The following is a 15828-nucleotide window of genomic DNA, read 5'->3' on the forward strand; positions in this document are numbered from 1 at the left end:
AATATTTTTATCTCAGTGCAGACTCTTACCTGCTCACCTGGGACCTATTATGGTTGCCTCTCATTGATTCTGGGAAAGCTTCTTATAGCCGCAGGAAGCTCCCATCCCCCGTCAGTTATACTCTTGCCCTTGGCATAGTGTGGTGACCCCTGAGTGTGTTTGTGCTGTGTTCTGGTTGCTTGATAATCTGTGTACGACTCGGTCTGTTCTCTGGATATTGCTTTGGATTCTGCTTGGTACCTTCTATGTCTGTTTGGTTTTGACTTCTGCTTGGCCCTGACTATCCGTTCTATCTCATCCTTGGTACGTTACTGCTATCTCTGTGTATGAACCCCGTTTTGCCTGACTCTGAGTAATTCTGTATAGTGTCTTGCCATCTCACTAAGCAGGACGCTAAGCCCCACCCCTTTGCGGTCACATGACCGTAGGTCCTGTGTCTGCTTGCTAAACTTCAGCGTCCACAGGTCCTGTGTATCGGTACTTTCTGGCTGTGCCTGACCCCGGTACCCCTACAGTGCAGGTGAGTCCCTACTCAGCGGAGGCTGCACTCCGGCACTGACAGGATCCTGACATTCTCCACCTGTCTGCCCCCTGTCTGTCTCTTCCTCACAGGACAACTGGTACCAGTGTGCTGGCTGGCCACACTCTAAGGCATTAGTACCGCTTGCTTGATTGCTCTCACCCCCAGGGGAGATGGTCACAGTCCATCACCCACCCCTACATCCCCATCAGTAGGCATGTTAATCACTTTGACATCAATAAGAGTGGACATTACACTATTATCTGGAGGATCAGGCCTCGGGGGTTCAGCGGCACATACTGGGACACTAGCTGCCCCTTGTCTGTCCAAAGCAAAACACTTGCAGGAATATTGAAGGTTACCCCATCTGTTGCACTCCCTTCCTGGCACTCCAGTCCAAATAAACTTTGGTGAAGGGCAGTGCCGGTTCAACTCCTCCAATCCCAAAGACAACAAGAGTTCTCCCAGGTACTAAATCCTTCGGATACACCAGCTCTGGCCGCACAAGAGTCATCTCAGCACCGGTGCCCCGTAGTCCCATGGCCATGGCCTGGCTTATAGTAACGGGCTGAAAGTTGACATCCCACCACCCCCCATCCACACACAAAACAGTGCTTCTGGAACAGGGGTGGGACCTTATGGAGCTGGGGACACATGGCTTTGAAGTAGAGGCATTAGGTAGTGTAGTACTAGAAAAGGGACACAAGGTGGGAGCACTGAGTACATTGAGATGGAAGCCTTTGGGTGGGCACTAGAAGGGTTAACTAAGGGGAAATTAGAGGAGTGACTAGCGGGGAGCTAATGAGAGAGAAATTTCTTGCTTGCATGCAGAGGAGAGCAGTGCAGTTCAGCTGGGGGCAGCCTCATGGTACAGATGCAGAGGCAGAATTTCTGATGAGCCTAGCTGACAGAGACAAGTGGTGAAGCAGAGTCCCTCAGCCATACTGAGAAGTGAGTGGAGTGTATTGCCTACAACAGCAGCAGCCAGTGAGAGAGTCACTGGAGGCCATTAGCTAGAGACTGGGAGCTAATGTGCTAGTGAGGCCAGTAGGAGAAGCCTCTGGAGTCAAGTCAGCGTGTGTATGGAAGCTGAAGTGACACTGAAGCCAGTCTGTCGAAGTCATCCTGAATCTGGAAGCGGTCAAGCCAGGGAGATCAGTGAGAGAGTCCCTGTGGAAGTGTCAGCTAGTGTGTGGAGCTGAGCAAGCAGTAGAGTGGGGCCACTAGCCTAGTGCATGGAAAGAATTACCAGTGCCATAAAGGAGTGAGCTACAGCGTAGAAGACGGTTACCTTCGTGGAATGTAGTCGGTTGCCAGGAGGGAAGACGAAGAGCCGCATTCACCGTGTTTCTTGTTCCGTGTTTATCGTGTGGTCCGCCTAAGTGTGTCTGAAGAAGTGAGGTGCTGCTGTAGAAGATGTATCGATGGTACTGTGTTGAGAGCCCTAAAGGCATCGTGGATGTGCTGTGCCCTGAGGAGAATAAAGTTGAACTGTTTAAGTCTATTCCGGCCTCTGACTCCAATTCTTTGAAAGCCAGAAAGAGTGACCAATGTACCAGGAATGAAAACATCATACAAATGAATTGAGAAGTCATATTGCTGTAAAAAAATATCATTTGTATGATGTTTTGATATAAGGAAGTCGTCATGAATCTAGGCATGTTTATTATTACTTTGATTGTACCAGGAATGAAGCAGCCTCCAGCACAGTGAGTACTGGAGCGGCTGAGGAGGCTAACCCCCGGCAACCGCGTTATTACACCCTCAGTAGGGCCCGCATGCAATCGGCCCAGCTGTCTGCAGAACCCTGCTGCATACTCCAGAGCTTTTTCAGGTATGTTTCAGGGGTCAAGTTATACTGCCAGACCACAGCTTTTTAATGTCCTCATAGCTCAGGGTGGTCTTGCTGGGCAGATACCCAATGATTTCCAGGACCTTACTCCTGAGGTAAGGGGTTAATAACCGGACCCACTAGTGCACAGGCAGATGGTACTAAGATTTTTCAAATGCTAGGAAGAAAGTATCCAAGTCCGCAAGGGGAAGTCCTCCGCTCATAGCTTCAGGACCTGGATCTCAAGGGATTCGCCACTGGCTGGGGTCTGCTACTGGAGCTGGAGTTGGAGCTGAAACATTTGTCGCTGGTGCTCACACTCCCGCTGATGTTCTGCAGCTTCCTTGTGACATTCTGGCACTGTCTTGCGATGAACTGCTGCTCCCTTGAGTCTGGCCATGGCAGTTTGCAGGCGTGTATCTGGAGGGACGGGCAGGGTGAGCAGCTCACTGCGGGACTGACCGCCGGTAGCTGGCCCCTTGGGGAGCCTGGGCTGGATTCCATCTCTGCTTCAGCAACATCAACTTCCACCTCCTCCCCACCGTCCGTAGCATTGGCCACCTCCCCCGGTTTGTCCCTGGTGCCACTGGCCATCTTTGCAATCTTTTGTCTCTGACACAGAGCTGCAACCTGATGCACCCCACACACCTTACAGTATTTGCACGTGGACTGTATAGTGCTGAGCTGATCTTAAGACCCCAGTGGCAAAAGCTACTGCTGGTAGTCTTTAGTGTCTGGTAGTATGGGTCCCACACTCACACACTATTATCCCAATCCCACCTCGCTGCCACCACATGTGATGAACCCGCACTGCTGCCACTACACGTGATGAGACTGTACTACATGAACCTTCTGTCATAAAGCACATAAAATACACACCAATGAATAAAATTAATTAGAATAAAATAAAATATAATAGTAATGGAGTAATAAAATAACCAATATTCAATGATGTGTCAAACTGAATGGCGAACCATTCCAGTGAAGTGTACCCAAAAAGAAAAAACCCTGGACATGACCTAAAATTAATACATCATAAAAGCAACCAATATAAGTGGAAGATAAAATACCTTTATTATTGATGGTAAGTAGTATTCTACATAGAAAAGTGCTTGTGCACACAACATTTTTTTAAAACATTGGAATATTAAAATATATATGGAATCACCAGTGTACAAGAATACATATATAAACAATAGTTCTTAAAAATGAAGCAGCACAGACCAAATGGGGCCTTGAGAAATGTGATTAATAGTCATGCAAAGTGACCAGTGCTAAAGTGCTTAAATACAATGACCAACCAGTCATATTACATACTAATACATATATATATATAACAGGAAAGAATAATATTAAATCACACAATTTAAATAAATAAAATGAATTAATCATAAAGTGCAATGGTGCCAACAATTGTGCAAAGAGGGCAAAGCATCTGTGGGGAATAGGCCCTGCACAGGGATGTGCTGCAATATAATAAAATATATTGTAATATAACAAGTACCTGGGAGAGATGATGAGCGTGCACAGCACACCCCGACGCGCGTTTTTTTGGGTACATGATCCTTCTGTTATAATAGTGACATCAGGCGAGGTGGCGAGGTAGTCACAGTGAGTATGCATGATAGTGTTTTTAGATTATGCATCTGTTAATTCTACTATCACTTCACATTATTTATAATTACAATAGACAGTACTTTTGAATCAATATGTATAACGTTATGAGATAACATCATATTATATATTTGTATAACGTTACACTGCAGGCATTTATATTTCATGTTTATATTTAAAGGGGTTGTCATGTCAAACCTGATAAGTCAGCAGTCACTCTATATGAGTGCATCCTTATGAATACCCCCAGTGTTTGCAATGTGCATTGCGGGGATTCGCCGGTTTCAGACTCAGGAAAGGAGGGTATGTATGAGTTATACATACCCTTGGCTAGTGGGATTGGCCTCACTCCCCATACACTTCTTGTACAAGTGTACATACAAGTGGATGGAGAGTGAGACCACGCCCAATGCCCAGGGGAATGTATAATTCATACATACCCTCTGGTCCATAGTCTGAAACCGGCAAATCCCAGCAGAGCCCAGTGCGTGCACTGTGGGGGAATCATAAGTCTCCAGTTACACAGAGTGACTGCAGTGTTTTCGGTTTTGACTGGATAACCCCTTTAACCAATCTCACTTGTGGCTGTATAAATATACACTTTTCGTATACTATAGCTGCTTGAAAAAAAGTGCAAGTATTGGCCTGAAATGTCGTTGCTGTTTGGCTAATAAAAGTCCTCTTTTTTTGGAATTTGGAGTGCTGCTTTTATTAAATTAATTTCTATATTATTAAATGAATGCAATTATTAAGTGGACCCATGCAATTATCCACTGTCCTGAAATACAGCAAAAGGACACACAAACATAAAAAAAAATATGGTGGATTCATGTAATTTATTGTGCTGCGATTGGCACATATGATAGTAGCTCCTGGTGAATTTTAACTAATTTTTAATGTATTATAATTAACATTTATGTCAATATTAGATATCTCCATCCTTTTCAGAAATATATAGGATGAATAAGAAATTTGCTGCCATACAATAACAGAACTGTATTTTCGCTTGTTCAATACTCAAAAGAAAGAGCAGACATGTTATCACCCCACACTTGAAGAACTCATGTGATGCAAGAAAGTCTATTGTCTGCCACAAATGTGATTTCTCAGTCACATTTATCAAAGCTGTAACTAAACACGCCGGACATGGGCAGCGGAATCTATTTTGTAACATGTGCTGGTGCTCTCAAACGGTCATTAGATAATCTTCTCTTTTCTCTGGCCAGTGCATTGCCACAACACCTCAATTCATGTCCTCCGCAGTTTGTCAAGGGTTTTATGAACCAAACCTGGATAAGAAGGTATGGATCAGCCATCCCTCAGGAAACAGTCACCCTGCTGTGGTCTGTAGCAATTTCCGTTTATAGCGTTGGTGGACTACTTGGATCACTGGTGTCTGGGTACATGAGCAGAAGGTTTGGCAAGTAAGTACTCTCCACAATTTATCCCATGTTCAAAATCTGCCAGTGGATTTTTCTACATCTTATAAAACCATCTCTGCTGCATTCCCATAATTTATAAATATTCTTCAAAAGAATCTCCATCTTTAACCATGATATATTTTTGGTCCAAAATGTCCTTGCTGATTTATTTATTAATATATCTTTACGATGGTCGACCTCTGTTTTTCTAAAATAATTATGGCCTTACATTAATAAGCAAAAAGTTCATAGATTTCTAAATGTATCCTGCTGATGCATTACTGACTGAGCCATATGAAGCAATCAAGAAAGTGAAGTGTGATATCTTATAAGATTCCTTTTTATTTCTTTACAGGAGACGGTGTCACATATTTAGCGACCTGTTGGGAATAACAGCCTCTCTGTGTTTTGGGCTCAGCAAGATTAGTGAATCCTATGAAATGATTTTTGTGGGACGGTTTCTCTATGGGTTTACATTAGGTATTTTACTCATTTATATAATGCCAATAATTTCACAGTGGTTTACAAATATCATTATCACTATCCCCATTGAAGCTCACAATCTAAATTCCCTGCCAGTCTGTCTTTGGAGTGCAGGAGGAAACTGGAGTACCTGGAGGCAACCCACGTAAACATGGGGAGGACATACAAATTGTGAAGGATAACACCGGAGAGATCACACCAAATCCCACCGGTGCCACCACATGTGAAGGATCCTGCATCTCGCCACCCCGCCTGATGTCACTATTACGTCAGACGGATCACATAATGTGGTTTCCCCACTTTCACTAAAGTGAGATTCCGCACCCCCTGGGTACACGTAAGGTCAGCTTGGTACAATTTTAAACAGACGTACCCTGTCCACATGGGCCCTGGGAGGCACGGGGAGTGAGATGATGTGGCCCACAAAGTCACTGATGTAGCACCACACTCGCTCACATCCCTGATAGGCTAAGAGTCCTCTCACTAGTATCAGTGAAACAGAGCACTGCCAGCCTGGTAGGACTAAAACAGTTCTTCGCTAGATATAAGCTTGATCCATTAACAGGATCATATCAGGTCAGAAACCAGCCCCGGTAGCATGTAAAGTTAAATCAAGAAATAGACGTGTGGATTCATGGATCGAGATAAAAGAACAGCCCAAGGTTAAATTGTATATTTAATCGCCTTAAGGGCACACTAGACAATACACTATATACATGATGATTACACATATACAATGGTCAAATATGCACATACAGATATTAGTAGGGCAAGCGATATAAGCAAAATATATGTCTTACCGGGTTGATGTTCAATCAAGTGTATGCTGGGCCACGGGGACATGGGCTTCCAGCTGTTTCCTTGGTCCCGTCTCGGCACATTACTCCTGCTCTATGCTGGTCAATGTGTGGGATCTGTCACTCGCAGCCTTTGAGGCTTGAACCCCCCTCTTGAGCTAGCTGCACACTGAAGAGGGTCTAGGTGTTTTGCTACAATCTCACACTGAAGGGGGTTTTATTATCTCACTCCACCAAGGATGCAAATTATTGACATGAAATTGTATATCCATATTCTTCACACAAACTCCTTGCAGATGTCCTCCTTGGTGGGATTTGAACCCCAGTTATGCAAAACAACTGACCTAACCACTGAGCCACCACCCCTTTTTATTACTTACCAAAACACAAATCATCATGAAAGTTATAATACATTATTTTATCTCCTTAGTTCAGACTTATTTAACAAAGTTAATTGTATATGATTTTTTTTTAACTAAAATCTGTAATAAGAAAGTTATTAAGGTTAATATTAGGTTTACATATTCTCTTACAAAGTTGATCTAGATAAAGGTGTAAACCCACAAGGCAGAAGATAAAAGTTCTTTCTCAATTTGTAATCTGACAATTAGAATAAATTCCCAGATCAAAGACCTTTCTCTAGTAATTAAATAACTAAAGTCATAATACTGACACTTGCCTATTATAACACTTGTTACAGTAAAAAAAACTTCTGCCTTGGATTTTCTTAGTTTGTCTCTGAACCTTTTATTTGTCAGTACATAGTGAATATTCTCTCTTGGCATAGTTATTACTAACCATAGTTACAAAGATATTGCATTAAACCATAAACCACTGTGCTGTCATCCAAAAAATTCACATTCCTTTTTTTCTTACAGGTTTGGCACTTAACATATATGTTCAGTATCTTGGAGAGATCTCTCCGAGTAAACTTCGAGGATTCACTAACACTACAGCCCCAATCTTTGTAACTACAGGAAAGCTCATTGGTCAAATTGTTGGACTTAGGTAAGATTCAGAATAAAATACAATATAAAACATAATTAGTCATAGGCTAATGACCTCAATCTATGTGACCAATATCTGATATTACAATTGACCTGTTTCTGAACACTGTACAGTAGGGTCGTCATTTTCATTGGGAAGGGCTAAGCTCCCCGCCTTCTCCTTATTTAAACTGGGAATCAGGACCAGAAATTGGCACCATTTTTATTGTTTGCTTTAGGACCCTCTATGTTCTTATGTAATGAGGCTAAATTATTGAAGATTGGGAATAGGAGTTGTCCTATCACATTACCTTCAATCCTTAACTCATGTAAATTTAACAATACAACTGGGATAACCCTATACCTAAACTAATTTTTTATTTCAATGTATCACAAATACAAATTCTACTCAGCACTGCCTCTAACATTGAAATTACAGCATTTGGTACCTTCCAATTTTGTCTTTTACTGTTTTTCTTCACCCATACCAGTATTATAATTTGCTAAATCCTTTGTTTTCCTTGCTCTATACATTTCTTCCATGGAGAAACATAGCAAAACGTAACATTAATTAAAAGCAAATTAACATAAACTTTCTGTAAATGTACTAATTTTGTTTTGGTAATTTGTCATACTGCTCTTTTTCAGTGAAGTTTTGGGGACAGAGACACTGTGGCCCTTGATGCTGTCACTGTGTGGAGTTACTGAATTGCTACAACTGATTGTAATGAACTTTTACCCAGAGACACCGCCGTATCTACTATTAGTGAAAAAAGACCGAGATCGCTGTCTAAAATGTAAATTACTATAATTTTGGTTGCCTTTGTAAAATAGAATTTACAGCAAAAATTGACAAGATTTATTAACATTAGACGACAAGTACTTGATCACTATAAGTTCCACCACCAGTCTCCCTCAATGATTATGAGAATGGAGGTCTATTGGCCCCCATTTGAATGGAGCAATAGTCATGTATGTATGGTACAACTTTATTTAAAATCTATAGGACGAACAATGAGCTAAGGTTAAGTTTTTTCACCGGATGCAAATATCATACATATGGGATCCTTATCATTGTAATTTTGCCGTTAGTTTTGTGCTTTTCTGCCACATGCAGGCCACGGACAAAGGATAGGCTCAAGTAGGTGACTACCCAGAGCATTATCTCACAACACCCTGGGGAATGTGCATTCAGAGAAGGAATGAATAAGTGGCATGGATTTATATATTTTTCAGTTAAGCAATGTGCTCCTCAGACCTTGTGGGGTCATCAAAATCCCTGGGCCAGACCTCAATCAGAGAACAAGAAAACTTTTGCACTCCTTATCAATAAACTGATCAATTATTTACTGGCACAACTGTTTCTCCCTTTCCCACATTGATAGTTCTGCTTCACGTCATCTGTCTTATAAACTGCAATATTCCTATGTCCTGTTGTGTATACATATGGGATTCTTATTAATAATAATAATAAATCTTTATTTATATAGTGCCAACATATTCCGCAGCACTTTACAGTTTCAAAACACAAGTCATAAGTAACAGCGTTAACAATACAATAATGAAAGCAAAATAAGACGACCCTGCTCGTGAGAGCTTACAATCTACAATGAGGTGGGGGAGACACAAAGTACAGGTGTGTATTTACAATGATGTATTTACATTGATGGTCCAGCCATCTTGAGGGAGTGAGGGATAGATTGAGATAGTGAATGGGCTACACACGCACACTTAAGCCCCCGTCACACACAGCGATCTCGCTAGCGAGATCGCTGCTGAGTCACAAGTTTTGTGATGCAACAGCGATCTCACCAGCGAGATCGCTGTGTGTGACACTTACCTGCGACCGGCCCCTCTGCCGGGTATCGCTGATCGTCCTGGAATGGCCAGGACATTTTTTTGATTGCTGGTTTGCCGCTGGCCAGCACGCATCGCTGCGTGCGACAGGCGGGAGACCAGCGATCAGCGAGCTTGCCAGCGGGAAACCCTCTGTGTACCTTAGTTACCAGCACGCTGGTGCAGGGAGCTGGTAACCAAGGTACACATCGGATTTCTAAGTGCCGCGTGCCGCTTAGAAAACCGATGTGTACCTTGGTTACCAGCTCCCTGCACCAGCGTGCTGGTAACTAAGGTACACAGAGGGTAACTAAGCGACGTGCGTCTCTTGTTACCCGTGTGTCGCTGGTGCTGATCGCTGGTGAAGCTGCCTGTTTGGCAGCTCACCAGCGATCATGTAGCGACACACCAGCGATCCTGACAAAGTCATATCATTGTCGAGATCGCTGGTGCGTTGCTATGTGTGACGGGGCCCTTACACATAAAATGACTGATTAGTGAACGTGATAGGCCGCTCTGCACAAATGCGTTTTGATGAGCGCCTAAAACTGTGAAAATTGTGGATAGTCCTAATTTCTTGAAGTAGAGCATTCCAGAGGATTGGCGCAGCGCGGACGAAATCTTGGTGTCGGGTGTGGTTAGTCGAAAGTCGTTTGCAGAGCGCAGCGGTCGGTTAGGCCGATAGACAGAAATGAGGTAGGATATGTAGGGGGGTGCTGCACTCTGAGAACAGTACTTTGAATTGGATCTTATAATGAATGGGCAGCCAGTGTAACTATTGGGGAAGAGCGGATGCGTCCGAATACCGATTAGCCAGATGGATAAGTCGAGTAACGGGGAGGCCAATTAATAGTACGTTGCAGTAGTCCAGGTGGGAGTGAATCAATGCGACAGTGAGGGTTTTTGTTGTTTCCATGGTGAGAAAATGGTGGATTCTGGAAATGTTCTTTAGGTGTAAGCGGCAAGAGCGGGCAAGAGATTGTATATGCAGTGTGAAGGAGAGATTGGTGTCAAACATAACACCCAGACAGCGCGCCTGGAAATGTCAGATTTAGAGAGGTTGGAGCAGAAGAAGTTCAGTTTTTGAGAGGCTAAGTTTCAGATAGAGAGCAGACATGATGTTGGAGACTGCGGACAGACAGTCACTGGCATTCTGTAGTACCACAGGGGTAAGGTCGGGGGATGATGTGTATAGTTGTGTGTCATCAGCATAAAGATGGTACTGAAAGCCAAATCTGCTGATGGTCTGTCCAATTGGGGCCGAGTAGAGAGAGAAGAGAAGGGGGCCAAGGACTAAGCCTGAGATATGCCGACAACGAGAGGAAGAGGAGATGAAGTGGAGCCAGCAAACAAAACACTGAGGAGCGGTCAGAAAGATACGAAGAGAACCAGGAGAGAGCAGTGTCCTTAATGCCTAGTGACTGGAGCCTAGAGAGGAGGAGACAATGGTCAACAGTGTCAAAAGCTGCAGAAAGGTCGAGAAAAATGAGCAGAGAGTGGTCACCGTTACACTTTGCTGTCAGGTCGTTGGTCAATTTGATGAGTGCAGTTTCTGTCGAATGTAGTGGGCGGAAGCCAGACTGTGAAAGGTCTAGGAGGGACTGAGTGGAGAGGTAACGGGTAAGGCGGGAGTAGACTAGGCACTCCAAAATTTAGAGATGAAGGGGAGATTGGAGACTGGTCTGTAGTTGCTTGTGCAGGAAGGGTCGAGAGCGGGTTTCTTCAGTAATGGAGTAACGGAGTAATGGATTCTTCAGATTTTCTGTTATACTGAGTTTGATGAAAAGATCTGAGTAGTCTCTAAAGCTTAATATTTATTACCATCTTTTGAGTTAGCCATTAAAATGTATCAACCACTGAAGACTCTCAAATTTTAATATTTTTCAAGCTTGCCAATTTTCTTTATGTTTGCAGAATGTACCAAACTGGTGATTTAGCCACTCCTAACATTTCTGCTATCTATCTGATAGGTTTAAACTATTTTCAGCCTAATTATGGTCTCTTTCATGTTGATTGAGAGCTCCATTGACCACATGTTGTGGGTTCACAGCAACAGCTTCAAAATGCAAATGCCACACCTGGAATCAGCTCCAACCTTTAAACTGCTTAACTGATAATGGATTAACAAGGGAAAGGTCTATGCAGTCCATTAAAGAGCTTTTGAAATAAATTACCTTTGGTCCCTTGAAAAAGAGGCAGCGCTATATTAAAGAGCTGTAATTCCTGTACCCTTACTCCAATTAGGATGTGAATAATCTCAAATGAAAGCTGAGAGTCTGCATTTTAAGCCCATATTGGTTATATGACTGTAAGCAACATATTTTTTATTTATTTTATCCGGGGGGGATTTAATTTAGTTAGGTTTTAGATTTCTTTGAATATCTTACTCATCTGCCTTGTTGTTAGACTTATAGGAATGCATAGAGCGAATAATCCTAGTCCAAACCACATAATTTTATTTTGATGGTCAAATTGTAGGTCACATAATATATCAGCATATGGGAGCAAAGGTGATCATTTGGCGATAAAGCACCCAGTAGGATAATTACCTGCACTACCTTTACTTGATATTTTGAATTACTTTAACCCCTTTACTCCCAAGGGTGGTTTGCATGTTAATGACCAGGCCAATTTTTACAATTCTGACCACTGTCCCTTTATGAGGTAATAACTCTGGAACACTTCCATGGATCCCGCTTATTCTGACACTGTTTTCTCGTGACATATAGTACTTCATGATAGTGGTAAAATTTCTTTTATATTTCTTACATTTATTTGTGAAAAAAATGGAAATTTGGCGAAAATTTTGCAATTTTCCAACTTTGAATTTTCATGCTCTTAAAACAGAGAAATATGTCACACAAAATAGTTAATAAATAACATTTCCCACATGTCTACTTTACATCAGCACAATTTTGGAACCAAATTTTTTTTGTGTTTTGAAGTTATAAGGGTTAAAAGTTGACCAGCGATTTCTCATTTTTGCAACACCATTTTTTTTAGGGACCACATCACATTTAAAGTCACTTTGATGGATCTACAGTGGGGCAAAAAAGTATTTAGTCAGTCAGCAATAGTGCAAGTTCCACCACTTAAAAAGATGAGAGGCGTCTGTAATTTACATCATAGGTAGACCTCAACTATGGGAGACAAACTGAGAAAAAAAAATCCAGAAAATCACATTGTCTGTTTTTTTTTTTCATTTTATTTGCATATTGTGGTGGAAAATAAGTATTTGGTCAGAAACAAGCAATCAAGATTTCTGGCTCTCACAGACCTGTAACTTCTTCTTTAAGAGTCTCCTCTTTCCTCCACTCATTACCTGTAGTAATGGCACCTGTTTAAACTTGTTATCAGTATAAAAAGACACCTGTGCACACCCTCAAACAGTCTGACTCCAAACTCCACTATGGTGAAGACCAAAGAGCTGTCAAAGGACACCAGAAACAAAATTGTAGCCCTGCACCAGGCTGGGAAGACTGAATCTGCAATAGCCAACCAGCTTGGAGTGAAGAAATCAACTGTGGGAGCAATAATTAGAAAATGGAAGACATACAAGACCACTGATAATCTCCCTCGATCTGGTGCTCCACGCAAAATCCCACCCCGTGGGGTCAGAATGATCACAAGAACGGTGAGCAAAAATCCCAGAACCACGCGGGGGGACCTAGTGAATGAACTGCAGAGAGCTGGGACCAATGTAACAAGGCCTACCATAAGTAACACACTACGCCACCATGGACTCAGATCCTGCAGTGCCAGACGTGTCCCACTGCTTAAGCCTGTACATGTCCGGGCCCATCTGAAGTTTGCTAGAGAGCATTTGGATGATCCAGAGGAGTTTTGGGAGAATGTCCTATGGTCTGATGAAACCAAACTGGAACTGTTTGGTAGAAACACAACTTGTCGTGTTTGGAGGAAAAAGAATACTGAGTTGCATCCATCAAACACCATACCTACTGTAAAGCATGGTGGTGGAAACATCATGCTTTGGGGCTGTTTCTCTGCAAAGGGGCCAGGACGACTGATCCGGGTACATGAAAGAATGAATGGGGCCATGTATCGTGAGATTTTGAGTGCAAACCTCCTTCCATCAGCAAGGGCATTGAAGATGAAACGTGGCTGGGTCTTTCAACATGACAATGATCCAAAGCACACCGCCAGGGCAACGAAGGAGTGGCTTCGTAAGAAGCATTTCAAGGTCCTGGAGTGTCCTAGCCAGTCTCCAGATCTCAACCCTATAGAAAACCTTTGGAGGGAGTTGAAAGTCCGTGTTGCCAAGCGAAAAGCCAAAAACATCACTGCTCTAGAGGAGATCTGCATGGAGGAATGGGCCAACATACCAACAACAGTGTGTGGCAACCTTGTGAAGACTTACAGAAAACGTTTGACCTCTGTCATTGCCAACAAAGGATATATCACAAAGTATTGAGATGAAATTTTGTTTCTGACCAAATACTTATTTTCCACCATAATATGCAAATAAAATGAAAAAAAACAGACAATGTGATTTTCTGGATTTTTTTTTCTCAGTTTGTCTCCCATAGTTGAGGTCTACCTATGATGTAAATTACAGACGCCTCTCATCTTTTTAAGTGGTGGAACTTGCACTATTGCTGACTGACTAAATACCTTTTTGCCCCACTGTATATGATAGAAAATACCCAAAAGTGACACTATTCTAAAAACTACACCCCTGAAGGTGCTCAAAACCACATTCAAGAAGTTTATTAACCCCTCAGGTGCTTTACAGGAATTTTTGGAATGTTTAAAAAAATGAACATTTAACTTTTTTCCACCAAAAATTTACTTCAGATCCAATTTGTTTTATTTTACCAAGGGTAACAGGAAAAATGGGACCCCAAAAATTGTTGTATATTTTGTCCTGAGTACGTTGATACCCCATATATGCAGGTAAACCACTGTTTGGGCGCATGGCAGAGCTCGGTAGGGAAGAAGCGCCATTTGACATTTCAATGCAAAATTGGCTGGAATTGAGATCATACACCATGTCGTGTTTGGAGAGCCCTTGATGGGCCTAAACTGTGGAAACCCCCCACAAGTGACATCATTTTGGAAAGTAGACCCCCTAAGGAATTTATCTAGATGTGTGGTGAGCACTTTGAACCCCCAAGTGCTTCACAGACGTTTATAATGTGGAGCCTTAAAAATAAAAAATCATATTTTTTTCACAAAAATTATCTTTTTGACCCCAATTTTTTATTTACCCAAGGGCAACAGGAGAAATTGGATGCTAAACGTTGTTGTGCAAATTGTCCTGAGTATGCTGATACCCCATATGTGGGGGTAAACCACTGTTTGGACGCATGGCAGAGCTTGGAAGGGAAGGAGCACCGTTTGACTTTCCAATGCAAAATTGGCTGGAATTGAGATCAGATGCCATGTCTCATTTGGAGAGCCTCTGATGTGTCTAAACAGTGGAATCCCCCCAATTCTATCTCCAACCATAACCCCAACACACCTCTTACCCTAATCCCTACCCTAACCATAATCTTAACCGCAAACCTAACCATCACACACCCCTAACCCTAATTCCAAATCTAACCCTAATACCAATGCTAACCCTAATCCCAACCCTAACCCTAATCGTAATTGTAACACTAACCCTAACTTTAGCCCCAACCCTAACCCTAAACTTTAGCCCCAGCCCTAACCCTTTCTTTAGCCCTAACCCTAGCCCTAACCCTAATGAAAAAATGGAAATAAATACATTTTTTATTTAATTATTTTTCCCTAACTAAGGGGGTGATAGAGGGATGTTTGATTTACTACTTATAGTGGGTTTTTAAAGCGTTTTTTTTGTTTGGCAGTTGTCACACACTAAAAGACGCTTTTTATTGCAAATAATAGTTTTTGCATCACCAAATTTTGAGAGCTATAATTTTTCCATGTTTTGGTCCACAGAGTCATGTGAGGTCTTGATTTTTGCGGGACGAGTTGACGTTTTTATTGGTACCATTTTCGGTCACATGACATTTGATCGCTTGTTATTTTTGTGAGGCAAAATGATCAAAAACCAGCAATTCATGAATTTCTTTTGGTGAGGCATTTATACCGTTCTGCGTGTAGTAAAACTGATAAAGCAGTTTTATTCTTCGGGTCAGTATTATTACAGCAATACCTCATTTATATCTTTTTTATGTTTTGGCGCTTTTATACAATAAAAACTATTTTATATAAAAAATAATTATTTTTGCATCGCTTTATTTTAAGAGCTATAGCTTTTTTATTTTTTCGCTGTTGACACTTTATGGGGACTTGTTTTTTGCGGGACAAGGTGACATTTTCAGTGGTACCATGTTTATTTATATTCGTCTTT

General features: G+C 42.0%; 1 protein-coding gene across 2 annotated transcripts in view; it reads left to right on the top strand.

Annotated features, from left to right (window-relative positions):
- LOC141069531 (solute carrier family 2, facilitated glucose transporter member 9-like) overlaps positions 1 to 15828 on the top strand; it is a 106403-nt gene that overhangs the window by 54827 nt on the left and 35748 nt on the right. The window contains exons 3-6 of one of the 2 annotated variants that reach the window (XM_073559171.1): positions 5229 to 5389; positions 5742 to 5866; positions 7545 to 7674; positions 8301 to 8449. In XM_073559171.1, the coding sequence (XP_073415272.1) occupies positions 5229 to 5389; positions 5742 to 5866; positions 7545 to 7674; positions 8301 to 8449 (565 nt within the window). Of the gene's footprint in view, positions 1 to 5191; positions 5390 to 5741; positions 5867 to 7544; positions 7675 to 8300; positions 8450 to 15828 lie in introns of both variants that reach the window. The other variant, XM_073559172.1, reaches the window with a different exon arrangement.

This window comes from Dendrobates tinctorius, unplaced genomic scaffold (genome assembly GCF_039654945.1).
Source record: "Dendrobates tinctorius isolate UK_male_01 unplaced genomic scaffold, ASM3965494v1 ptg000265l, whole genome shotgun sequence".
NCBI lineage: Eukaryota > Metazoa > Chordata > Amphibia > Anura > Dendrobatidae > Dendrobates > Dendrobates tinctorius.